The following is a 19317-nucleotide window of genomic DNA, read 5'->3' on the forward strand; positions in this document are numbered from 1 at the left end:
TCCACGAGGTCCACCTTTGGTGGATGGGGCCTTTCTATCCCATCCTGCGACTTGTCCATCCTACCTTCACTGCTCCCCTGCTCCAGGCCACAGGTATCTCTCCCAGGAGCCCCCACCCCAGCTTCTCCCCTGCCCCTGCTCCCAGCCCTTTCCACTCCTGGACAGACCAGGTTGAGCAGGGGAATGGGCAGTATCGACAGAGACCTGCTGGGTAACTCTAGGCAGGTCCCTGGCTCTCTCTGGTTGCCAAAGACTTTTTCAGTTTTGAATGGTGGAAACTCAACACTGTTGGTCTACCATGTTGGATGTTCCAGGAGATGTCAGAGAGTGCTGGGCAAGCGTGGTGTCCTCGGTCCCTGTAAAGGCATTTTGTAGAGCGCTGGGCTGTGCTCGGGTGTTTAGCACATGTTAGACATGTAGGAGCCATGTCAAGGCATGCTGGGACATGTTGTGTCATGTTGGGGTGTGTCTAAGCATATAGGGTTGTGTCTTTGGGGTCTGCCTTTGCTCTACTCTGTGCTACAGCCTTGTCTGGTCCCCCCCCACCTCCCCCTTCCTCCCTGTTCCTCTGTTCATTGTCCCATTCCAAGCTATACTGGGCTTGGAGGAGAAATGTAGACCCCTCCCTGGGAGCTTCCAGCCCCCACCAAAAGTCCTTCCCTCCCCCTCTCCGTGTTCTAGCTCTCATGTCAGCCACCATCATACCCAAGGATATGTTTTTCTACATCTTCCTGAATCCCTGGCTGGGTGAGTAACTGTGAGTGAAGGGGGTGAGGACAACCTTGGGGGCCCAGGGGAAGGTGCCACCCTTGCTCACTCCTCATGGCTGCCTCTGCTAGGGGATGGGCTCCTGCTGAGTGCTGGTGAAAGGTGGAACCACCATCAATGCCTGCTGACACCCGCCTTCCACTTCGAGATTTTGAAGCCATATATGAAGATTTTCACCAAGAGTGCAGACATCATGCATGTGAGTTTCTTGAACTCCGGGTCCCAGCTGGAGCCTTAGGAAAAGGGGAGTGGGCTTACACACATATGGTCTGGAATCCTGGCCCTGCTGGATGGCTTTGGGGGTCACTGATTTTCCTCTCCAAGCCTCAGTTTCCTCATCTGTAAAATCGGGATAATAATCCCTTCTTAAAGAGTCATCAAGATGATGTCGTGCAATCGTGTTCCTGGCACATAGTAGGTGCTCAGAAGGCTTTAGTTTCTAGTCTGCTTCGTGGAGGCTCTGTAAATTCAGGACAGAAATGATGAAGATTGCATAGTAGTTCTTTCTGCATTAGGTACCACCTTAAAACTCACGGACTCGAAAGAATTAGTGTTTGTTATTGTTCATGAGATGATGGGTCAGTTGAGTCATTCTTCTCATCCTAGCTGGAATTATTCATGTGTTCGTGGTCATGAGTAGGTTCCGAAGACAGCTCTGCTGATCCAGGTTCAGCTTTGGCACATGTTTGGGGCTCGGCTAGCTCTCGGCTGGTTTAGGATGGCCTTGGTGGGACAATGGACTCCTGTATTTGTCTCTCATCTTCCGGTAGGCTAGCCTGGGCTTGACTACGTGGTGGAGGCTGGGCTCCAAGAGAATCAGCAGAAACATGCAGTACCTCTTGAAGCCTGGTGTCAGAACTAGCACACGATAGTTTCCACCTCCTGTTGACCAAAGCAAGTCCTAGCTCAGCTCAGATTCAAGAGAAACAGGTTCCACCTCCTAATGGAAGAGCTGAAAAATCTCACTGCAAAGACTGAGGGTAAAGGGAGGGATAAAGAATTGGGGACATTTTTGCAATTGTCTACCACTATGATAATGATAAAGATGATGATGGTAGTTAACAATTATTTAACACTTACTGTATATCAGAAATTGTGGGCCAAGTCCATGGCATGTGTTGTCTAATTTATTTTCACAATCCTATGAGGTAGAGATGATTGTCATGGCCATATTAAGGATGATGAAATGGAAGGTCAGAGAGGTTAGGGAAATTGCCCAAGATTGCTCATTAGTAAGTGAGTTGTACGTGGTGGGGCAGGAATTCTAACTTCGTTTGTCCAACACCAAAGCAGGTCATCTTAACTGCTACTAAAATTTGACACTTGGAATTTGGAATTCCAAATTTCCATTTGGAAAAGCCAAATGGAAAGCAATGAGTTGACCAAGGGCACACAGAACATAAGAGGCAGAGCTGGACCTTGAAACCAGGTCTCCTGACTACCAGCTGTGGGGTCTTCTTGTCTTGATAGTAACAGCTTCCACTCCCACTCAAGCCTTGTCTTCCCTGGAGATAGGTGCTTGGGGCAGAGGACCAAGAGGCCAGGTCTGGGGGAGTCCATCCAGGTGGTTGAGATTGGGGAGGGGCTCAGGAGGGGGAAGTCTCAGCCCCAGCTCTGCCCTCTTCTCTGTCCAGGCCAAGTGGCAGTGCCTGGCTTCAGAGGGCAGCACTCGTATGGACATGTTTGAACACATCAGTCTCATGACCCTGGACAGTCTGCAGAAATGTGTCTTCAGTTTCGACAGCAATTGCCAGGAGTAAGTCTCAGCCCGGGGCCTGGGAACATGAGCCATAGACTCAAGGGAGTAGATGGGGGAGGGAGGACTGACCAGGGAAATCAGAAGGGCCTTCCTGGAGGAGGTGTGTCAGAGCTGGACATTGAAGGACAGGGAAAGGGAAAGCAAAGGAGCTATCCTTTCAGGTAGGTAGAACTGTTTGATAAAGACCAGGAGGCTAGGATGAGCAGAACATGTGTAACAGTGAGGAGACGCCATGGGTATGAGGTTGGAGGAGTGGGCAGTTATATCTTAAGGACATTCTGAAGTCAGACAAAGAGGATATGGACTTTACCCTGATGTTTCCAGGAAGCCACAGAAGCTCTTTGACCAGATGAGAGTTGTGGTCAAAGCTGAGCTTGAACATCTGACTTGAGAGAAGACTGATTGTTGTGTAGACACAGGATGTGAGAAGACCACAGAGGGGAGGAAACTTGAGCTTGGTGGAGAAAATGTGGCAGATTTGGGGGAAACTGAGAAAGAATGGCGGGTCTAGATGTTGTGTGGGAGAGTGGAGAGATGAGCATGATTCCCAAGCTCTGCTCTGAGATCTAGGACATGAGGCAGTTCACAGAGATGGGAGGCAGAGAGAGAAACATGACTGAAAGGCATTCTTTTCTGGATGGGATGTGGTCCTGGGTTACAGACTGGACGTGCTCCTGCAGTATGAGATCATGAAGGGAGGCAGCAGCTTAAAATATGTGAAGCCTAGAAACCAGGAGCTTCCTCCTATCAGGGTTCCCAAGACTTCCTATCAGGAAACAGTCTCTAAGAACAGATGGCCCACAGATACACAATACTGCTTCTTAAGGCTCTCTCTGGTCTGACCCTGTAGGAAAGCCAGCGAATATATTGCTGCCATCTTGGAGCTCAGTGCCCTTGTGATGAAATGGACCGAGTAGATCTTCCTGCACATGGACCTCCTGTACTACCTCACTCGCGATGTGCAGCACTTCCATGGGGCTTGCGACCTGGTGCACGACTTCACAGAGGCTGTCATCAGGAGCGGCATTGCACCCTCATTAGTCAGGGTTCCCAAGACTTCCTCAAGGCCAAGGCTAAGGCCGAGACTTTGGACTTCATTGATGTGCTCCTGCTGGCCAAGGTATGCTTCTCTGGGATCTAAATTCAAGAGATAGGCTGGACCTTGTTTTCAAATGTCAGGTCAAAGAACTTGGACTTGATCCAGAGAGTGCTAGGGAGTCATAGAAGGTGCTTGAGGAAGGGAGGGACAGGTCAGAGAGAAGTTTTAGATGTGACTGTGTAGAAGGCTATCTGGAAGGAGTAAACAGGAGGCAGGAGACTAGGGAGGAGTCCTGTGGGGTGGGCTCTGGAGATGAAAAGGGAAGAATCCTGCTTGGACGCTGGAGCTCAGGGACTATCTCAGGTTAGGCTCAGGTGTCCCCAGAACTGGTGTGATTTGGAGGATCTTGCTTTCTCTCCAGGATGAAGATGGGAAAGAACTGTCAGATGAGGACACCTGAGCTGAGGCTGACACCTTCATGTTTGAAGGTGAGGGTCCCAGTGTGGGACTACAGAATAGGCAGGGGTCTCTTCATCCCAGGGACTTGGCAGCTGGGCCCTGGATCATCCCATCTTGCCCATCCTTCCCATCGTCTTTGTGGGGGGTGGTGGCGGTGGGGGGGGGCGGGGCTTAACATGGTGCTGTCCACCCTCTGGTGCTGTAGTAGCCCAGAGACCCAAGCCTGTCTGGCTGACCCTCAGGCCATGACACCACAGCCAGTGGCCTCTCTTGGGTCCTGTACAACCTTGCAAAGTACCCAGAATACCAGGAACGCTGCCAGCAGGAGGTGTGAGAGCTCCTGAGGGACCGTGAGCCTAAAGAAATTGAATGGTGGGTGCAGATCCTCATGGTCTGTTCCTGAACCCTTCTCATTGTCTCTGCTCCCCAACTGGGATAGTAGAAAGATTTTTTTGTTGATTCTGTCATTATTGCTTAGTGGGAATAGGAGCAGAGCCCAGAGGCAGGGTCTGATACCCAGTCTGAATAGCAGGTGAAAGTTTGTAGTCTTTTGGGACACAAAGATCTGAGTGTTCACATTAATGCCCCACTAACTTGTTATGTGACTTTAATAAAACCAATTCCCTTATCTGAATACCATTTTTCTCCTCTATAAATTGGGGGTGGGGTGGGGAATCTCTCCCCTACAGGGCTACTTGGAGTATTGTGACAATATGTGTAGAACAGATGCCACCCAATACATGTTTAGTATATGAAATTCTTTTCCCTTCTCTTGCTTTTCTGCCTTTGGTCTTCCCCCAAAGACCCTCATTTCCCTTAATTTTTGCTCTTTTCTCTAATTCCCACTTAATAGTCTATTCCAGGGATTCCCAAGAGATCTTTGGGGGTAAAAAAGTCATCCATCTTTTTGTTCAGTAAACATGTCTACACCACCTGCCCTTACCCAACTCAGTGTCTAGTCCCATTGGAGTCCTACATGGGCAAGGCTGGGGCACAGAGGAAAGGAGATGAGGCTTGCTAGTAAAAAAGTGAATATGAATTCACCACTCTGGGTGTGTGTAGTGGACAGTGCCAAAGCCAAGGGGATAGCTTGTGCAAAGGCCAGGATGGAAGCATGCAGAAGTGGGCCTGGAATGTTTGGGAGGAAGTAAAGGTGGCTGGGTCCTTGGGAAATATACAGTGTGAGGAACAGAGGGGCCCCCAGTAAGGCTGGAGCTAGTAATGGAAGCCCTTCTTGGAATGCTTTGGATACCATGTTAAGAGTTTTCAAAGGTGTCAGTTCACGTACTTTGGTAAGCCAATATTGGATAAAAGATAAAAATGGGCAGCGATGCTGCCATTAGGGGAGTGTCACATTGGGCAGAAACGGTCAGGCAGCAGTGGTCCACCGTGCTCAGTCATTGGCTGTGGGCTGCCCAGCAAAGTGTGGACTTGGCTTGAATGCTACAGCAGAGCCCAGAGACCCTATAGCTGGAGGCTATCAGCTAATAGCTCTCCTTGCAGCTGTACCGCAAGTCCTTTCTTGAAGGGAGATCCATGACTGAAGTAGGAGGGCAATGGGGAGCCATGGGAGATGTTTGAGCAGGGGATGGTCAGGTCAGATATGAGTATTAGAAATAACTCTTTGCAGCTACAGGGGCAAACTGGAGGGGATGAACTGCAGTCTGGGGGTCCAGGGGTAGATTCTGGGCCAAGGACTGAAGGATGACGAGGAAGTACTGGGCTGGACAAACGTTTTGGAAGTTGTGTCCTCCTCAACTGCAAGGCTTTGCTCAGCACTGCAGTCCTGTGAGGTGGAAAAATGTTTTTGTGCTTCTCCCAACTTCAAAAAAAATTATGCACTTGGTTAAAATCCAAACAGCACGGAGGGGTTTACAATGAATATAAACCTCCCATCAACTCCCCCCACCAGCTTAACTGAGATATAATTGATGTATAGCATTATGTAAGTTTAAGGTGTACAACATGATGGTTTGATACACGTATATATTGCAAAATGATTACAATAAGGGTAGTTAACACATCCATCACCTCACGTAAGCCTCTGTCATATGCCAGCGTCCCAATCCCATCCCTTCCTTCAATGGTTTCCTGTGTCCTTCCAGACGTTGTTCAGTCTATTCCTACATTTATCTGTTCACAGTCCAGTCCCTCTCACCTTAATCATCCATTCTGTCTTGTCTCTCTACAACCGAGAGTATATACAGAGCATTCAGGCATGCACATTGACAATATAACTTCAAGATCCTTTCTTTTCTTTTTAAGTTTTGGAAAATTAAATTTGAATTGCAAACTCAATAATGAGAATAGGTTTTTTTTTCTTTGCACAAAATGAAACATCCTGCATAAGATTAAGTTATTACAGTTTAACATAAATACACATACACACACATTTGGTCACTTGTTCTTTTCACTCAATAATGTGCCTTAGATTCCTTCTCTCTGAGTGCTGCATAGCATTACTTAAGGCAGGCTGCTTCTGCTGGGGACATTTATGTAAACATTTTCAATTAGAACAGATATTGCCAAATTGCCTTTTGGTGTCTCTGTACTGATTTACCCTGCATGGTGTGATAGGACTAGTTGATCCCTATATTCACCTTTTCCATCGTTGTATAGTATTCCACCACATGAATGTACCATAATTTATTTAAACATTCCCTTATCAATGGACATGTGTATAGTTTTCTAGCCTTTTGCTATAATAAACATGACGTAGTGAACATCCATTTTGTTTCTATGTGTGGACATGTCTCTAGGACAAATTCCTGGAAGTGGTGTTGCTGGATCAAAGACCATTTGAGTTTTGCAATTTAATAGCTCTTGGCAAATTCACTCCTACAGATTTTGAGACTGCCAATTTCCTTGTATCCTCACTGATAGTGTGCATCATAAAACTTAAAATTTTGCTTTCTGTTAGGTGAAATATAATACTTTATTTTGTTTGTTTGTTTGTTTTTTGGTACGCGGGCCTCTCACTGTTGTGGCCTCTCCCGTTGCGGAGCACAGGCTCCGGACACGCAGGCTCAGTGGCCGTGGCTCACGGGCCTAGCCGCTCCGCGGCATGTGGGATCTTCCCGGACCGGGGCACGAACCCGTGTCCCCTGCATCAGCAGGTGGACTCTCAACCACTGCGCCACCGGGGAAGCCCCAATACTTTGTTATTTTAGTGAACATCACTTTAAATATGTGTAAAGTTGAGCGCTGTTATCACATTTGACCAACCCTGCATATTTCTTTTTCTGTGGAGGGTCAGTTTGCATAGTTTGCCCTCTTCACTTTGAGTTTTTCTTTACTGGTTCATAAGAACTTTTTTTTCCTATTTATTTATTTTGAGTGGCGCTGCATGTGGGATCTTAGTTCCCCGACCAGAGATTGAATCCGTGCCCCCTGCATTGGAAGGGCAGAGTCTTAACCACTGGACCGCCAGGGAAGTCCCTATAAGAACTTTTTTAAAAAACTGAAGTATAGTTGATTTACAACATTGTGCCAATCTCTGCTGTACAGCAAAGTGACTCAGTTTTACACATATATACATTCTTTTAAAAATATTTTCCATTATGCTTTATCCCAGGAGATTGGATATAGTTCCCTGTGCTATACAGTAGGACCTTGTTTTTTATCCAAGAACTTTTTAAATATAAAGAAAATTAGTCTTTTTCAGTTATGCAAGAATTTTTCCCCAGATCATCTTTTGACTTATTTGGTTTTCATTTATTTATTTGTAGTCAGATTCATTAATTTTTTTTTACAGCTTCTGTGTGTGTGTGTGTGTGTGTGTGTGTGTGTGTGTGTGTTTTCTAAATCGTGCTAGGAAAAAGCCTTTCATACTCTAAGACTACAACACAAAACTCTTGGGAATTGCCTGGCGGTCCAATGGTTAGGACTCCGAACTTTGGTGGTCCAGTGGTTACGATTCTGTGCTTTCATTGCTGACGGCCCGAGTGAGGGCCCAGGTTCAATCCCTGGTCGCGGAACTGAGACCCTGCAAGCCGCGAGGAACAGCCAAAACGAAGTAAAACTCTTGCTTGTTTTCCTCTTCTGGATTTATTTATTTATTTATTTATTTATTTATTTTTTGCGGTACGCGGGCCTCTCACTGTTGTGGCTTCTCCCATTGCGGAGCACAGGCTCCGGACGCACAGGCTCAGCGGCCATGGCTCACGGGCCCAGCCGCTCCGCGGCACGTGGGATCTTCCCGGACCGGGGCACGAACCGTGTCCCCTGAATCAGCAGGCGGACTCTCAACCACTGCGCCACCAGGGAAGCCCTCTTTGTCAGATTTTTAAACATTAGTGTATAGGAATGCAAGAGACTTCTGTGCATTAATTTTGTATCCTGCTACTTTACCAAATTCATTGATTAGCTCTAGTAGTTTTCCGGTAGCATCTTTAGGATTCTCTATGTATAGTATCATGTCATCTGCCAACAGTGACAGTTTTACTTCTCCTATTCCAATTTGGATTCCTTTTGTTTCTTCTTCCTCTCTGATTGCTGTGGCTAAAACGTCCAAAACTACGTTGAACAACAGTGGTGAGAGTGGACAACCTTGGCTTGTTCCTGACCTTAGTGGAAATGGTTTCAGTGTTTCACCATTAAGAACAATGTTGGCTGTGGGTTTGTCATATATGGTTCTTATTATGTTGAGGTATGTTCCCTCTGTGCCTACTTTCTGAAGAGTTTTTATCATAAATGGGTGTTGAAATTTGTCGAAAGCTTTTTCTGCATCTATTGAGATGATCATATGTTTTTTCCTCTTCAACTTGTTAATATGGTTTATCACAGTGATTGATTTGTGTATAGTGAAGAATCCTTGCATTCCTGGGATAAACCCCACTCGATCATGGTGTATGATCCTCTTAAAGTGCTGTTGGATTCTGTTTGCTAGTATTTTGTGGAGGATTTTTGCCTCTATGTTCATCAGTGATATTGGCCTGTAGTTTTCTTTTTTTGGTGACATCTTTGTCTGGTTTTGGTATCAGGGTGATGGTGACTTCGTAGAATGAGTTTGGGAGTGCTCCTCCCTCTGCTATATTTTGGAAGAGTTTGAGAAGGTGTTAGCTCTTTAAATATTTGATAGAATTCATCTGTGAAGCCATCTGGTCCTGGGCTTTTGTTTGTTGGAAGTTTTAAAATCACAGTTTCAATTTCAGTGCTTGTGATTGGTCTGTATATATTTTCTCTTTCTTCTTGGTTCAGTCCTGAAAGGTTGTGCTTTTCTAAGAATTTGGCCATTTCTCCCAGGTTGTCCATTTGATTGGCGTATAGTTGCTTGTAGTAATCTGTTGTGATCCTTTGTATTTCTGCATGTCAGTTGTTACTTCTCCTTTTTCATTTCTAATTCTATTGATTTGAGTCTTCTCTTTTTTCTTCTTGATGAGTCTGGCTAATAGTTTATCAACTTTGTTTATCTTCTCAAAGAACCAGCTTTTGGTTTTATTGATCTTTGCTATCATTTCCTTCACTTCTTTTTCATTTATTTCTGATCTGATCTTTATGATTTATTTCCTTCTAACTTTTGTATTTTTTTTTGTTTGTTTGTTTGCTTTTCTGTTCTTCTTTCTCTAATTGCTTTAGGTCTAAGGTTAGGTTGTCTATCTGAGATGTTTCTCTTTCTTGAGGTAGGACTGCATTGCTATAAACTTCCCTCTTAGAACTGCTTTTGCTGCATCCCATAGGTTTTGGGTCGTCATATTTTCTTTGTCATTTACTTCTAGGTATTTTTTGATTTCCTCTTTGATTTTTTCAGTTATCTCTTGGTTATTTAGTAGCATATTGTTTAGCCTCCATGGGTTTGTCTCTTTTACAGATCTTTTCCTGTAATTGATATCTAGTGTTATAGCATTGTGGTTGGAAAAGATACTTGATATGATTTCAATTTTCTTAAATTTACCGTGGCTTGATTTGTGACCCAGATATGATCTATCTTGGAGAATGTTCCATGAGCACTTGAGAAGAAAGTGTATTCTGTTGTTTTTGGATGGAATGTGCTATACATATCAATTAAGCCTATCTGGTTTAAAGTGTCTTTTAAAGCTTGTATTTCCTTATTTATTTTCATTTTGGATGATCTGTCCATTGGTGAAAGTGGGGTGTGAAAGTCTCCTACTATTATTGCATTACTGTCAATTTCCCTTTTTATGGCTGTTAGCATTTGCCCTATGTATTGAGGTGCTCCTACGTTGGGTGCATAAATATTTACAATGCTTATATTTTCTTCTTGGATTAATCTCTTGATCATTATGTAGTATCCTTCTTTGTGCCTTGTAATAGTCTTTATTTTAGTCTATTTTTTCTGATATGAGTATTGCTACTCCAGCTTTATTTTGATTTCCATTTACATGGAATATCTTTTTCCATCCCCTCACTTTCAGTCTGTATGTGTCCCTAGGTCTGAAGTGGGTCTCTTGTAGACAGCATATATACGGGTCTTGATTTTTTATCCATTCAGCCAGTCTATGTCTTTTTGTTGGAGCATTAAATCTATTTACATTTAAGGTAATTATTTATAAGTATGTTTCTATTACCATTTTCTTGATTGTTTTGGGTTTGTTTTTGTAGATCTTTTCCTGCTCTTGTGTTTCCTGCCTAGAGAAGTTTCTTTATCCTTTGCTGTAAAGCTGGTTTTGTGGTGCTGTATTCTTTTAACTTTTGTTTTTCTGTAAAGGTTTTAATTTCTCCATTGAATCTGAATGAGATCCTTGCTTGGTAGAGTAATCTTGATTGTAGGTTTTTCCCTTTCATCACTGTAAATATGTCCTGCCACTCGCCTCTGGTTTGCAGAGTTTTTGCTGAAAGATCAGCTGTTAACTTTATGGGGATTCCCTTGTATGTTATTTGTTGTTTTTCCCTTGCTGCTTTTAATTTATTTCTTTGTATTTAATTTCTGATAGTTTGATTAATATGTGTCTTGGCATATTTCTCCTTAGATTTATCCTGTATGGGACTCTCTGTGCTTCCTGGACTTGACTGACTATTTCCTTTCCCATATTAGGGAAGTTTTCAACCATAATCTGTTCAAATATATTCTTAGACCATTTCTTTTTCTCTTCCTCTTCTGGGACCCCTATAATTCAAATGTTGGTGCATATAATGTTGTCTCAGAGGTCTCTGAGACTGTCCTCAATTCCTTTCATTCTTTCTTCTTTATTTTCCTCTGTGGTAGTTATTTCCACTATTGTATCTTCCAGGTCACTTTTCTGTTCTTCTGCCTCAGTTATTCGGCTATTGAGTCCTTCTAGAGAATTTTTAATTTCATTTATTGTGTTGTTCATCATTGTTTGTTTGCTCTTTAATTCTTCTAGTTTCTTGTTAAACGTTTCTTATATTTTCTCTATTCTTTGTCCAAGATTTTGGATCATCTTTACTATCATTACTTTGAATTCTTTTTCAGGTAGACTGCCTATTTCCTCTTCATTTGTTTGGTCTGGTGGGTTTTACCTTGCTCCTTCATCTGATGCATATTGCTCTGTCTTCTCATTTTGCTTAACTTACTGTGTTCGGGGTCTCCTTTTTGCAGGCTGCAGGTTCATAGTTCCCGTTGTTTTTGGTGTCTGCCCCCAGTGGGTGAGGTTGGTTCAGTGGCTTGTGTAGGCTTCCTGGTGGAGGGGACTGGTGCCTGTGTTCTGGTGGGTGGGGCTGGATCTTGTCTTTCTGGTGGGCAGGGCTGTGTCCGGTGGTGTGTTTTGGGGTGTCTGTGAACTTATTATGGTTTTAGGCAGCCTCTCTGCTAATGGGTGGTGTTGTGTTCTGCCTTGCTAACTGTTTGGCATGTGGCCTCTAGCACTGGAGTTTGCTGGCCGTTGGGTGGAGCTGGGTCTTAACGTTGAGACGGAGATCTCTGGAGAGCTCTTGCCGATTGATATTACGTGGGGTAGGGAGGTCTCTGGTGGTCCAAAGTCCCGAACTCGGCTCTCCCACCTCAGACGTTCAGGCCTGGCACCAGGCTAGAGCACCAAGACCCAGTGAACCACACAGCTCAGAAGAAAAGGGAGGAAAAAAAGAAAGAAAGAAAAATATTTAAAAAAAAATAAATAAAATTAGATAATTAAAAAATAAAAAAATATTAAAATAAAAAATTAATAAAAACAAAGAAGAGAGCAACCAAACCAATAAACAAATCCACCAATGATAACAAGCACTAAAAACTATACTAAGATATACATAAAAATCAGAAACAAGTCAGTCACAGACAGCAAACCCCAAGGCTACAGTTGCTTCCAGATCCACCGCCTCAATTGGGTTGATTCGTTGTCTATTCAGGTATTCCACAGATGCAGCGTACCTCAAGTTGGTTGTGGGGATATAATCTGCTGTTCCTGAGGGTGCATGGAGAAATTTCCTTTTCTCTTCTTTGTTTGTACAGTTCCTGAGGTTCAGCTTTGGATCTGGCCCCGCCTCTGCGTGTAGGTCGCCTGAGGGCGTCTGTTCTTCGCTCAGACAGGACGGGGTTAAAGGAGCCGCTGATTCAGGGGCACCGGCTCACTCAGGCCGGGGGGAGGGAGGGGTACGGAGTGTGGGGCGAGCCTGCGGCGGCAGAGGCCGGCGTGACGTTGCACCAGCCTGAGGCGTGCCGTGCGTTCTCCCGGGGAAGTTGTCCCTGGATCCCGGGACCCTGGCAGTGGCGGGCTGCACAGGCTCCCCGGAAGGGAGGTGTGGATAGTGACCTGTGCTCGCACACAGGCTTCTTGGTGGCGGCAGCAGCGGCCTTAGCGTCTCATGCCCGTCTCTGGGGTCCGCGCTTTTAGCCGCGGCTGGCGCCCTTCTCCGGAGCTCCTTTAAGCAGCGCTCTTAATCCCCTCTCCTCGCACACCAGGAAACAAAGAGGGAAGAAAAAGTCTCTTGCCTCTTTGGCAGCTCCACACTTTTTCCCGGACTCCCTCCCGGCTAGCCGTGGTGCACTAACCCCCTTGAGGCTGTGTTCACGCTGCCAACCCCAGTCCTCTCCCTGCGATCCGACCGAAGCCCGAGCCTCAACTCCAGGCCCCGCCTGCCCCGGCGGGTGAGCAAACAAGCCTCTTGGGCTGGTGAGTGCCGATTGGCACCGATCCTCTATGCGGGAATCTCTCCGCTTTGCCCTCCGCACCCCTGTTGCTGTGCTCTCCTCCGCGGCTCCGAAGCTTCCCCCCTCCGCCACCTGCAGTCTCCACCCGCAAAGGGGCTTCTTAGTGTGTGGAAACCTTTCCTTCTTCACAGCTCCCTCCCAGAGGGGCAGGTCCTGTCCCTATTCTTTTGTCTCTGTTTTTTCTTTTTTTTTCTTTTGCACTACCTAGGTACGTGGGGAGTTTCTTGCCTTTTGGGAGGTCTGAGGTCTTCTGCCAGCGTTCAGTAGGTGTTCTGTAGGAGTTGTTCCACATGTAGATGTATTTCTGATGTATTTGTGGGGAGGAAGGTGATCTCAGCGTCTTACTCTTCCGCCATCTTGAAGCTCCTCCTTTTAAAGAATTGATTGAAGCTGTTCACTTGTGTGAGACGAGTGGTTATTTTACCAGCGAATCCAATGAACCTTAGAAGTGAAAGCAGACTGTTGGCAAAACAGCTACAGGCAACATTCTTTTACAAAGGTGCAGAGCCAGCACGACTAAGCACAGGCAACAGAGTACAAAGGTTAGAGACAAAGGACTAGATCCAATGTGGAGTCAGGTTTGTTCTTCCCAGTTTTAATAGGAGTCTGGCCACCTACCTGCAGCACGAGTCAGAGAAGGAGATGATGTTTGGTCAATGGAAGGCACCTGCAGGCAGTCGGAGGGGATTAGAGGACAGACATCCATCCTCTGCCAAAGGCCACTGCTGCTTTCAGCTTCAGCTAATCCCTCTGGGTTCCAGGAACAGCTACTACCTGGCCCGGAGGTGGTGTCAGCTCTCAGCTGGTGCTAGCCCCCAGGGGCCTACACTAGCCTTGATGGTTTCCCTTGGCCCACTGTCAACTGAAATAAAAAATGCACAACGTCAGAGCAGTGAGATTCAGTTTTATTCAGGGACATTACTGAGGACTGTCGCCCAGGAGACAGCCTCTCAGATAGTTCTGAGGAACTGCTCCAAAGAGGTGAGGAAGGAGGTCAGCATATATGTGATTTTGGCTAAGGGGTACATGCAATCCAATATACAGCATGGTAGTCGTCATGAGGAACAGATTTCTCAGTAATTTTAGTACTTTTCTAAGCATGGGAAGATGCAAGAATTCAGGCTCATAAAATTTTTCCTAAATATCTAAACTATCTAAAAGCCTGTTTTCCCAATGTGCAGAGTGCCTCTTCCTGGTCTCTGTCCTTAATTAGCAACTGCAGTGGCTAATGATTTAATCCTAGTAGAACTAGATGGCAGGCAACATTCCTTATTTACACAGCCAATACTTTGTAAATGGCCCCTACTTAAAGCCACTGTCATGTAGCCCATCTGAGGTCTCTGCCAGGACCCAAATATTACATTCCGCAAATGGATGGGACACCTCAGCAATCCAGTTATGTGAGTGTTGATGTTTGTGTAGGCACAGAAAAAAAATGAAAAATTATACCCAACACCTGGAATGGGAGGGCAGAGTAGGAGGAAGAATGGTTCTGCTATATGTCTACATTTACCCAACTGTTTCCTTTTCTTAGATGAAGCCTGCAAAACATTTTTCATTATAATTACTAATCTATGGAATTACAAATTATTTATATATTTTTTAGATTTATTTCTTTATTATTAATTAATTAAATTTATTTTTGGCTGCATCGAGTCTTAGTTGCTGCATGCGGGATCTTCACTGAGGCACATGGACTCTTCTTTGTGGGGCTCGGGCTTCTCTCTAGTTGTGGCATGGGGGTTTTCTCTTCTTTAGTTGTGGTGCACAGGCTCCAGGGCCCATGGGCTCTGTAGCCGTGGCACGTGGGTTCCAGAGCACGTGGGTTCTGTAGTTTGAGGCATGCAGGCTCTCTAGTTGAGGTGCATGAGCTCAGTAGCTGCGATGTGGGGGCTTAGTTGCCCCACGGCATGTGGGATCTTAGTTAACTGCCCAGGGATTGAACCCGAGTCCCCTGAATTGTTAGGCAGATTATTTACCACTGGACCACGAGGGAAGTCCCACAGATTATATTTTTAAAGGGAAAAATTTTTAGTGTTATGCATAGTACCATGCTACTGCATGCTTAGTGCCATGCCAGAGAGGTGGCAGGATGCAATATATGCAACCTGTAGAAGCCAGAAGGCATCATGGTTAAGAACAAGAACTCCAGGTGCCAGGGTTCAAATCAGCACCAGCTGAGTGAATTTGGGCATGTCTCTTTACTTTTCTGTGCCTCAATTTTCTAACCTGAAAATTGAGGGTAATGACAAGGGGGTTGTGAAAATCAAATAAATTAAAATGAGTAAAGTGCTTACAATACTCCCTAGCTCACAGTCAGCACCAAGCATGAGTAATTGTCTTATTTCTCTTATTTTATGACAGAACGAGGACACAGTCACCAGCAATGAGCCTTAGCCCCTACTGGCACACACATCAGCTGTCTTGCAGGCTATGAACATCCCCTGTTCTTTCCCTCTGCCCTTAGCAGGGAAGAGGCTCCTTAGAAAGGAGCAAGCACTGGCTTGGGATCAGAGGGCTCCTGGTCAAGGCTAAGCTTTGCCACTCTCCAGCTGTGTGACCTTGGGCAAGTAAATTGCCCTCTCTGAGACTCACATTCCTCCTCTGTAAAAAGGGAATAATAACAGACCCTTGGAGATTGGAGGAGCGAGCCTATGTGTGTCTTAGTTTGCATCCTCTGGAAGTAGATCCTCATGCAAGGATTCAAGTGCAAATACTTTATTTGGAGGTGACCTTGAGGCAAGAATTCAACTGCAAGTTGTTTCCTTGGAAATTCCTTGGAAATTATTTCCTTGGAAATAATCCCAGGAAATGCCAGTAGGGCACTGTGGAAGTGAGACTGGGAAGGGAAGGCAGCAGGTAAAGGGTACTTTAGCCAGAAAGCTCACACTGTGGCACCTGGGGCTCAGTCCCTCTCGGGGACAGCAGAGAACACACACCCACAAGTCCTTAGTCAGAGCTGCTCCCAAAGGCATTATTTCTCCAGAATGTCCTGCCTGCACTGCACGGCTGAGGTCTGGGGACAGGCCTCCCACAGCAGTTGTTTTCAGGAACACAGTCTGGTGCAGACCATTACAGTGGTTCAGTGACTTCAAGACACATACATTTACACCCTTACACACATACACACACGTTCACCCACACATGCACACAACTGCGTACACAATCACATACACATACACACTGTGTACACACAGACACACACAAACACAGTTACATACACCCACGTGTGCTTGCAGCTACATACACACTTTTACACACACATGCACACACACGAGTGCAAAGCACAATATATGCATGCATGTAACCATGCACACAATTACGTGCATACACTCATATACACACACCATGATACATATGTGTTCACAGTCACACATACACTTACACACAATCCCACACACAGTCACATAGTCACACACACACATTGAACTAATGGAGACCGAATGTCTTAGAGCTTGTTGTCTCCGAATCTTCTAGCAGAAGGAGCCTCCAACACACTCAGAAGAGGAATGGACACCTCACAACAGCCAGTGACTGAACCAGGCCTGGGTGTGTCTTAACAATTAAGCAGGGGACCCATGGGGTCCATGCCTCCCTTCCTCCCTGTCCCTTATTCATTCACCATCACAGCCCTTAGTGGTCAAAGCCCATTTGTAGTGGGAGAAAAGACATTTGACACCCCAAGTATAGATAACTCTTTGAAGGGGTTAGCTTCATGGTGGGGGAAAGAAACTGTGGGTTAACAGGTGGGAAAGTGGGATCAAGCGCAAGGATTTTTTTTCAAAGATTGAGGAAATAGCAGCGTTATTTGTATTCCATTGGGAATGACCCAATAGACTTCAGGATACATGGTTAATATACAAAAATTAATTGTATTTATATATTCCAGGGGGTGGCAAACTATGGTCTATGGGCCAAGTCTGGCCTGTGCCCTGTTTCTCTAAGATATACAAGCAATGAATTGTTTTATATTTTAAAAGAATTACAAAAGAAGGAGAGGAAGAGGAGGAGGGCTGTAAGGCCTGAAATATTTACAATATGGGTCTTTACAGAAAATGCATGCCAACCCTTCTCTACACTAGTAATAAACAATTGGAAAATGTTTTCAAATACCATTTTTTCAAGGATCATGTACCAGAAAAAGTGAAATACTCAGGTATAAATCTAACAAAATATGTGCATGATTTCTTGGATGAAAACTTCAAGACACTGATAAAAGAAATCCAACAAGACCCAAATTAATGGAGAGATATACAATGTTCATGGAGGAGAAGAGTCGATATTGTTAAGATGCTAAGTCTATTCAAATCGGTCTACAATTCTATGAGATCACAATCTCAGGAGGACTTTTGCAGAAATAGAGAAGCTGATTACAAAATGTGCATGAAAATGCAAAGGATTTATCAGTGGCAAAATTTTTCGGAAAAGGGAAAATTTAGTTGAAGGATTTACAAGACCCCTTTCAACACATAGTATAAAACAGTAGTAATAATGACAGTGTGATACTGGTCAAAGGCATATTAATCAATGGAACAGTATAGAGAGTCCAGAAATTTTTTTTAAAAACTTGCAGGGCAAGTCAATGTACAAAGGATAGTCTTCTCAGTAAGTAGCACTGGAAAAATTCGACAACCACATGCAAAAAAAAAAAAAAAGAAAGTCATCCCGTACCTCACATTTTATACAAAATTTAATTTAATATGAACCATAGAACTATAAATAATGTAAAAATGTAAAACATTTAGACGAAAACATAGAAGAGAATCTTTGTGGCCTTAGGTTAAACAGAGAGTTCTTATATATAACACCAACTGCATAATCATAAAATGAAAAAATGGATAAACTTCACTTAATAAACATTTTAAAATTTTGCTCTGTGAAAGAAATTTAAGATAAAGACCAACCACACACTAGGAAAAAAGACTTGCAAATCGCATATCTGACAAAGGATTTGTATGTAAAATGCAACAGTGGAAGGTAACAATCCAAGGAAAATTAATGGGCAAAAGATGTGAACAGGTGCTTTACCACAGAAGATATATGGATGGCCAATAGGCACATGAAAAATTGTTCAACATTATTAGTCATAAGGAAATGCAAACTAAAATCACAGGGACATATCATTGCACACCCATAAGAATGGTTGGGGAAAAACTGACACTTCCAAGTGCCCGTGAGTATGGGCAGCAACCAGAACTCTCACACATTAACAATAGGAATTTTAAATGACACGGACACCTATGGAAAACAGTATGGAGATTCCTCAAAAAATTAAATATAAAACTGCGGTATGATCCAGCAAAACTGAAATCAGGATCTCACAGAGATATCTGCACTCCCATCTTCATTGCAGTATTATTCACAATAGCCAAGATATGTAAACAAACTAACTGTCTATCAGTGGATGAATGGATGAAGAGGATGTGATACACACACACACACACACACACACACACACACACACACACAAAATGGAATATTATTCAGCCAGGAGAAAGAAGGAAAACCTGCTCGTTTGTGACAACGTGGTTGGACCTTGAGAGCATTATGCTAAGTGAAATAAGTTAGAGAAAGACAAATACAGGCAGCCTTCCATATCTGCGTGTTCTGCATCTGCATAATCAACAAATCCCAGGTCAAAAAGATTCGGGGGAGGGGGAAGTCCAAAAAATTCCAAAAAGCAAAACTTGAATTTGCTGTGTACCAGAAACTATTTACATTTACATTGTATTTGGCATTATAAGTAATCTAGAGATGATTTAAATTATACAGGAGGATATGTGTCGGTTGTATGAAAATGCTACACTATTTTATATGAGGGATTTGAGCATCCCCAATTATTGGTATCTACGGGGAGTCCTGGAACCAATCCCGCCATCCCTCGCAGATACTGAGGGATAACTGAACTGTATGATATTACTTATATGTGTATTCTAAAAAAGACAAACTCAAAGAAACAGAGTAGAGTGATGGTTACCGGGGGTTGGATAAATGGGGAGATACTGGTCAAAGAATACAAACTTCCAGTTATAAGATTAACAAGTTTGGGGATCTAATGTACAGTATGGTGACCACAGCTAATGGTACTGTGTCAGAAACTTGGATGTTCCTGAAAGAGTAGATCTTAAATGTTCTGACCGCAGAAAATAAATGGTAAGTATGTGATGGGGTAGAGGTGGTAGCTAATACGATGTATCATCACTTTCTAAGCTATAAATGTATTAAATC

The 19317-nt window shown here is 44.1% G+C and overlaps 1 protein-coding gene across 1 annotated transcript in view; it reads left to right on the forward strand.

The window, feature by feature from the left end:
• LOC307185079 (cytochrome P450 4F3-like) overlaps positions 1-19317 on the forward strand; it is a gene marked incomplete at its 3' end in the record, with an annotated part of 69265 nt that overhangs the window by 4821 nt on the left and 45127 nt on the right. The window contains 3 exon segments of the mRNA XM_079918881.1: positions 682-747; positions 840-967; positions 2403-2464. Of these exon segments, the coding sequence (XP_079775007.1) occupies positions 682-747; positions 840-967; positions 2403-2464 (256 nt within the window).

The sequence above is a fragment of the Stenella coeruleoalba genome (assembly GCF_951394435.1).
Source record: "Stenella coeruleoalba genome assembly, chromosome: 3".
NCBI lineage: Eukaryota > Metazoa > Chordata > Mammalia > Artiodactyla > Delphinidae > Stenella > Stenella coeruleoalba.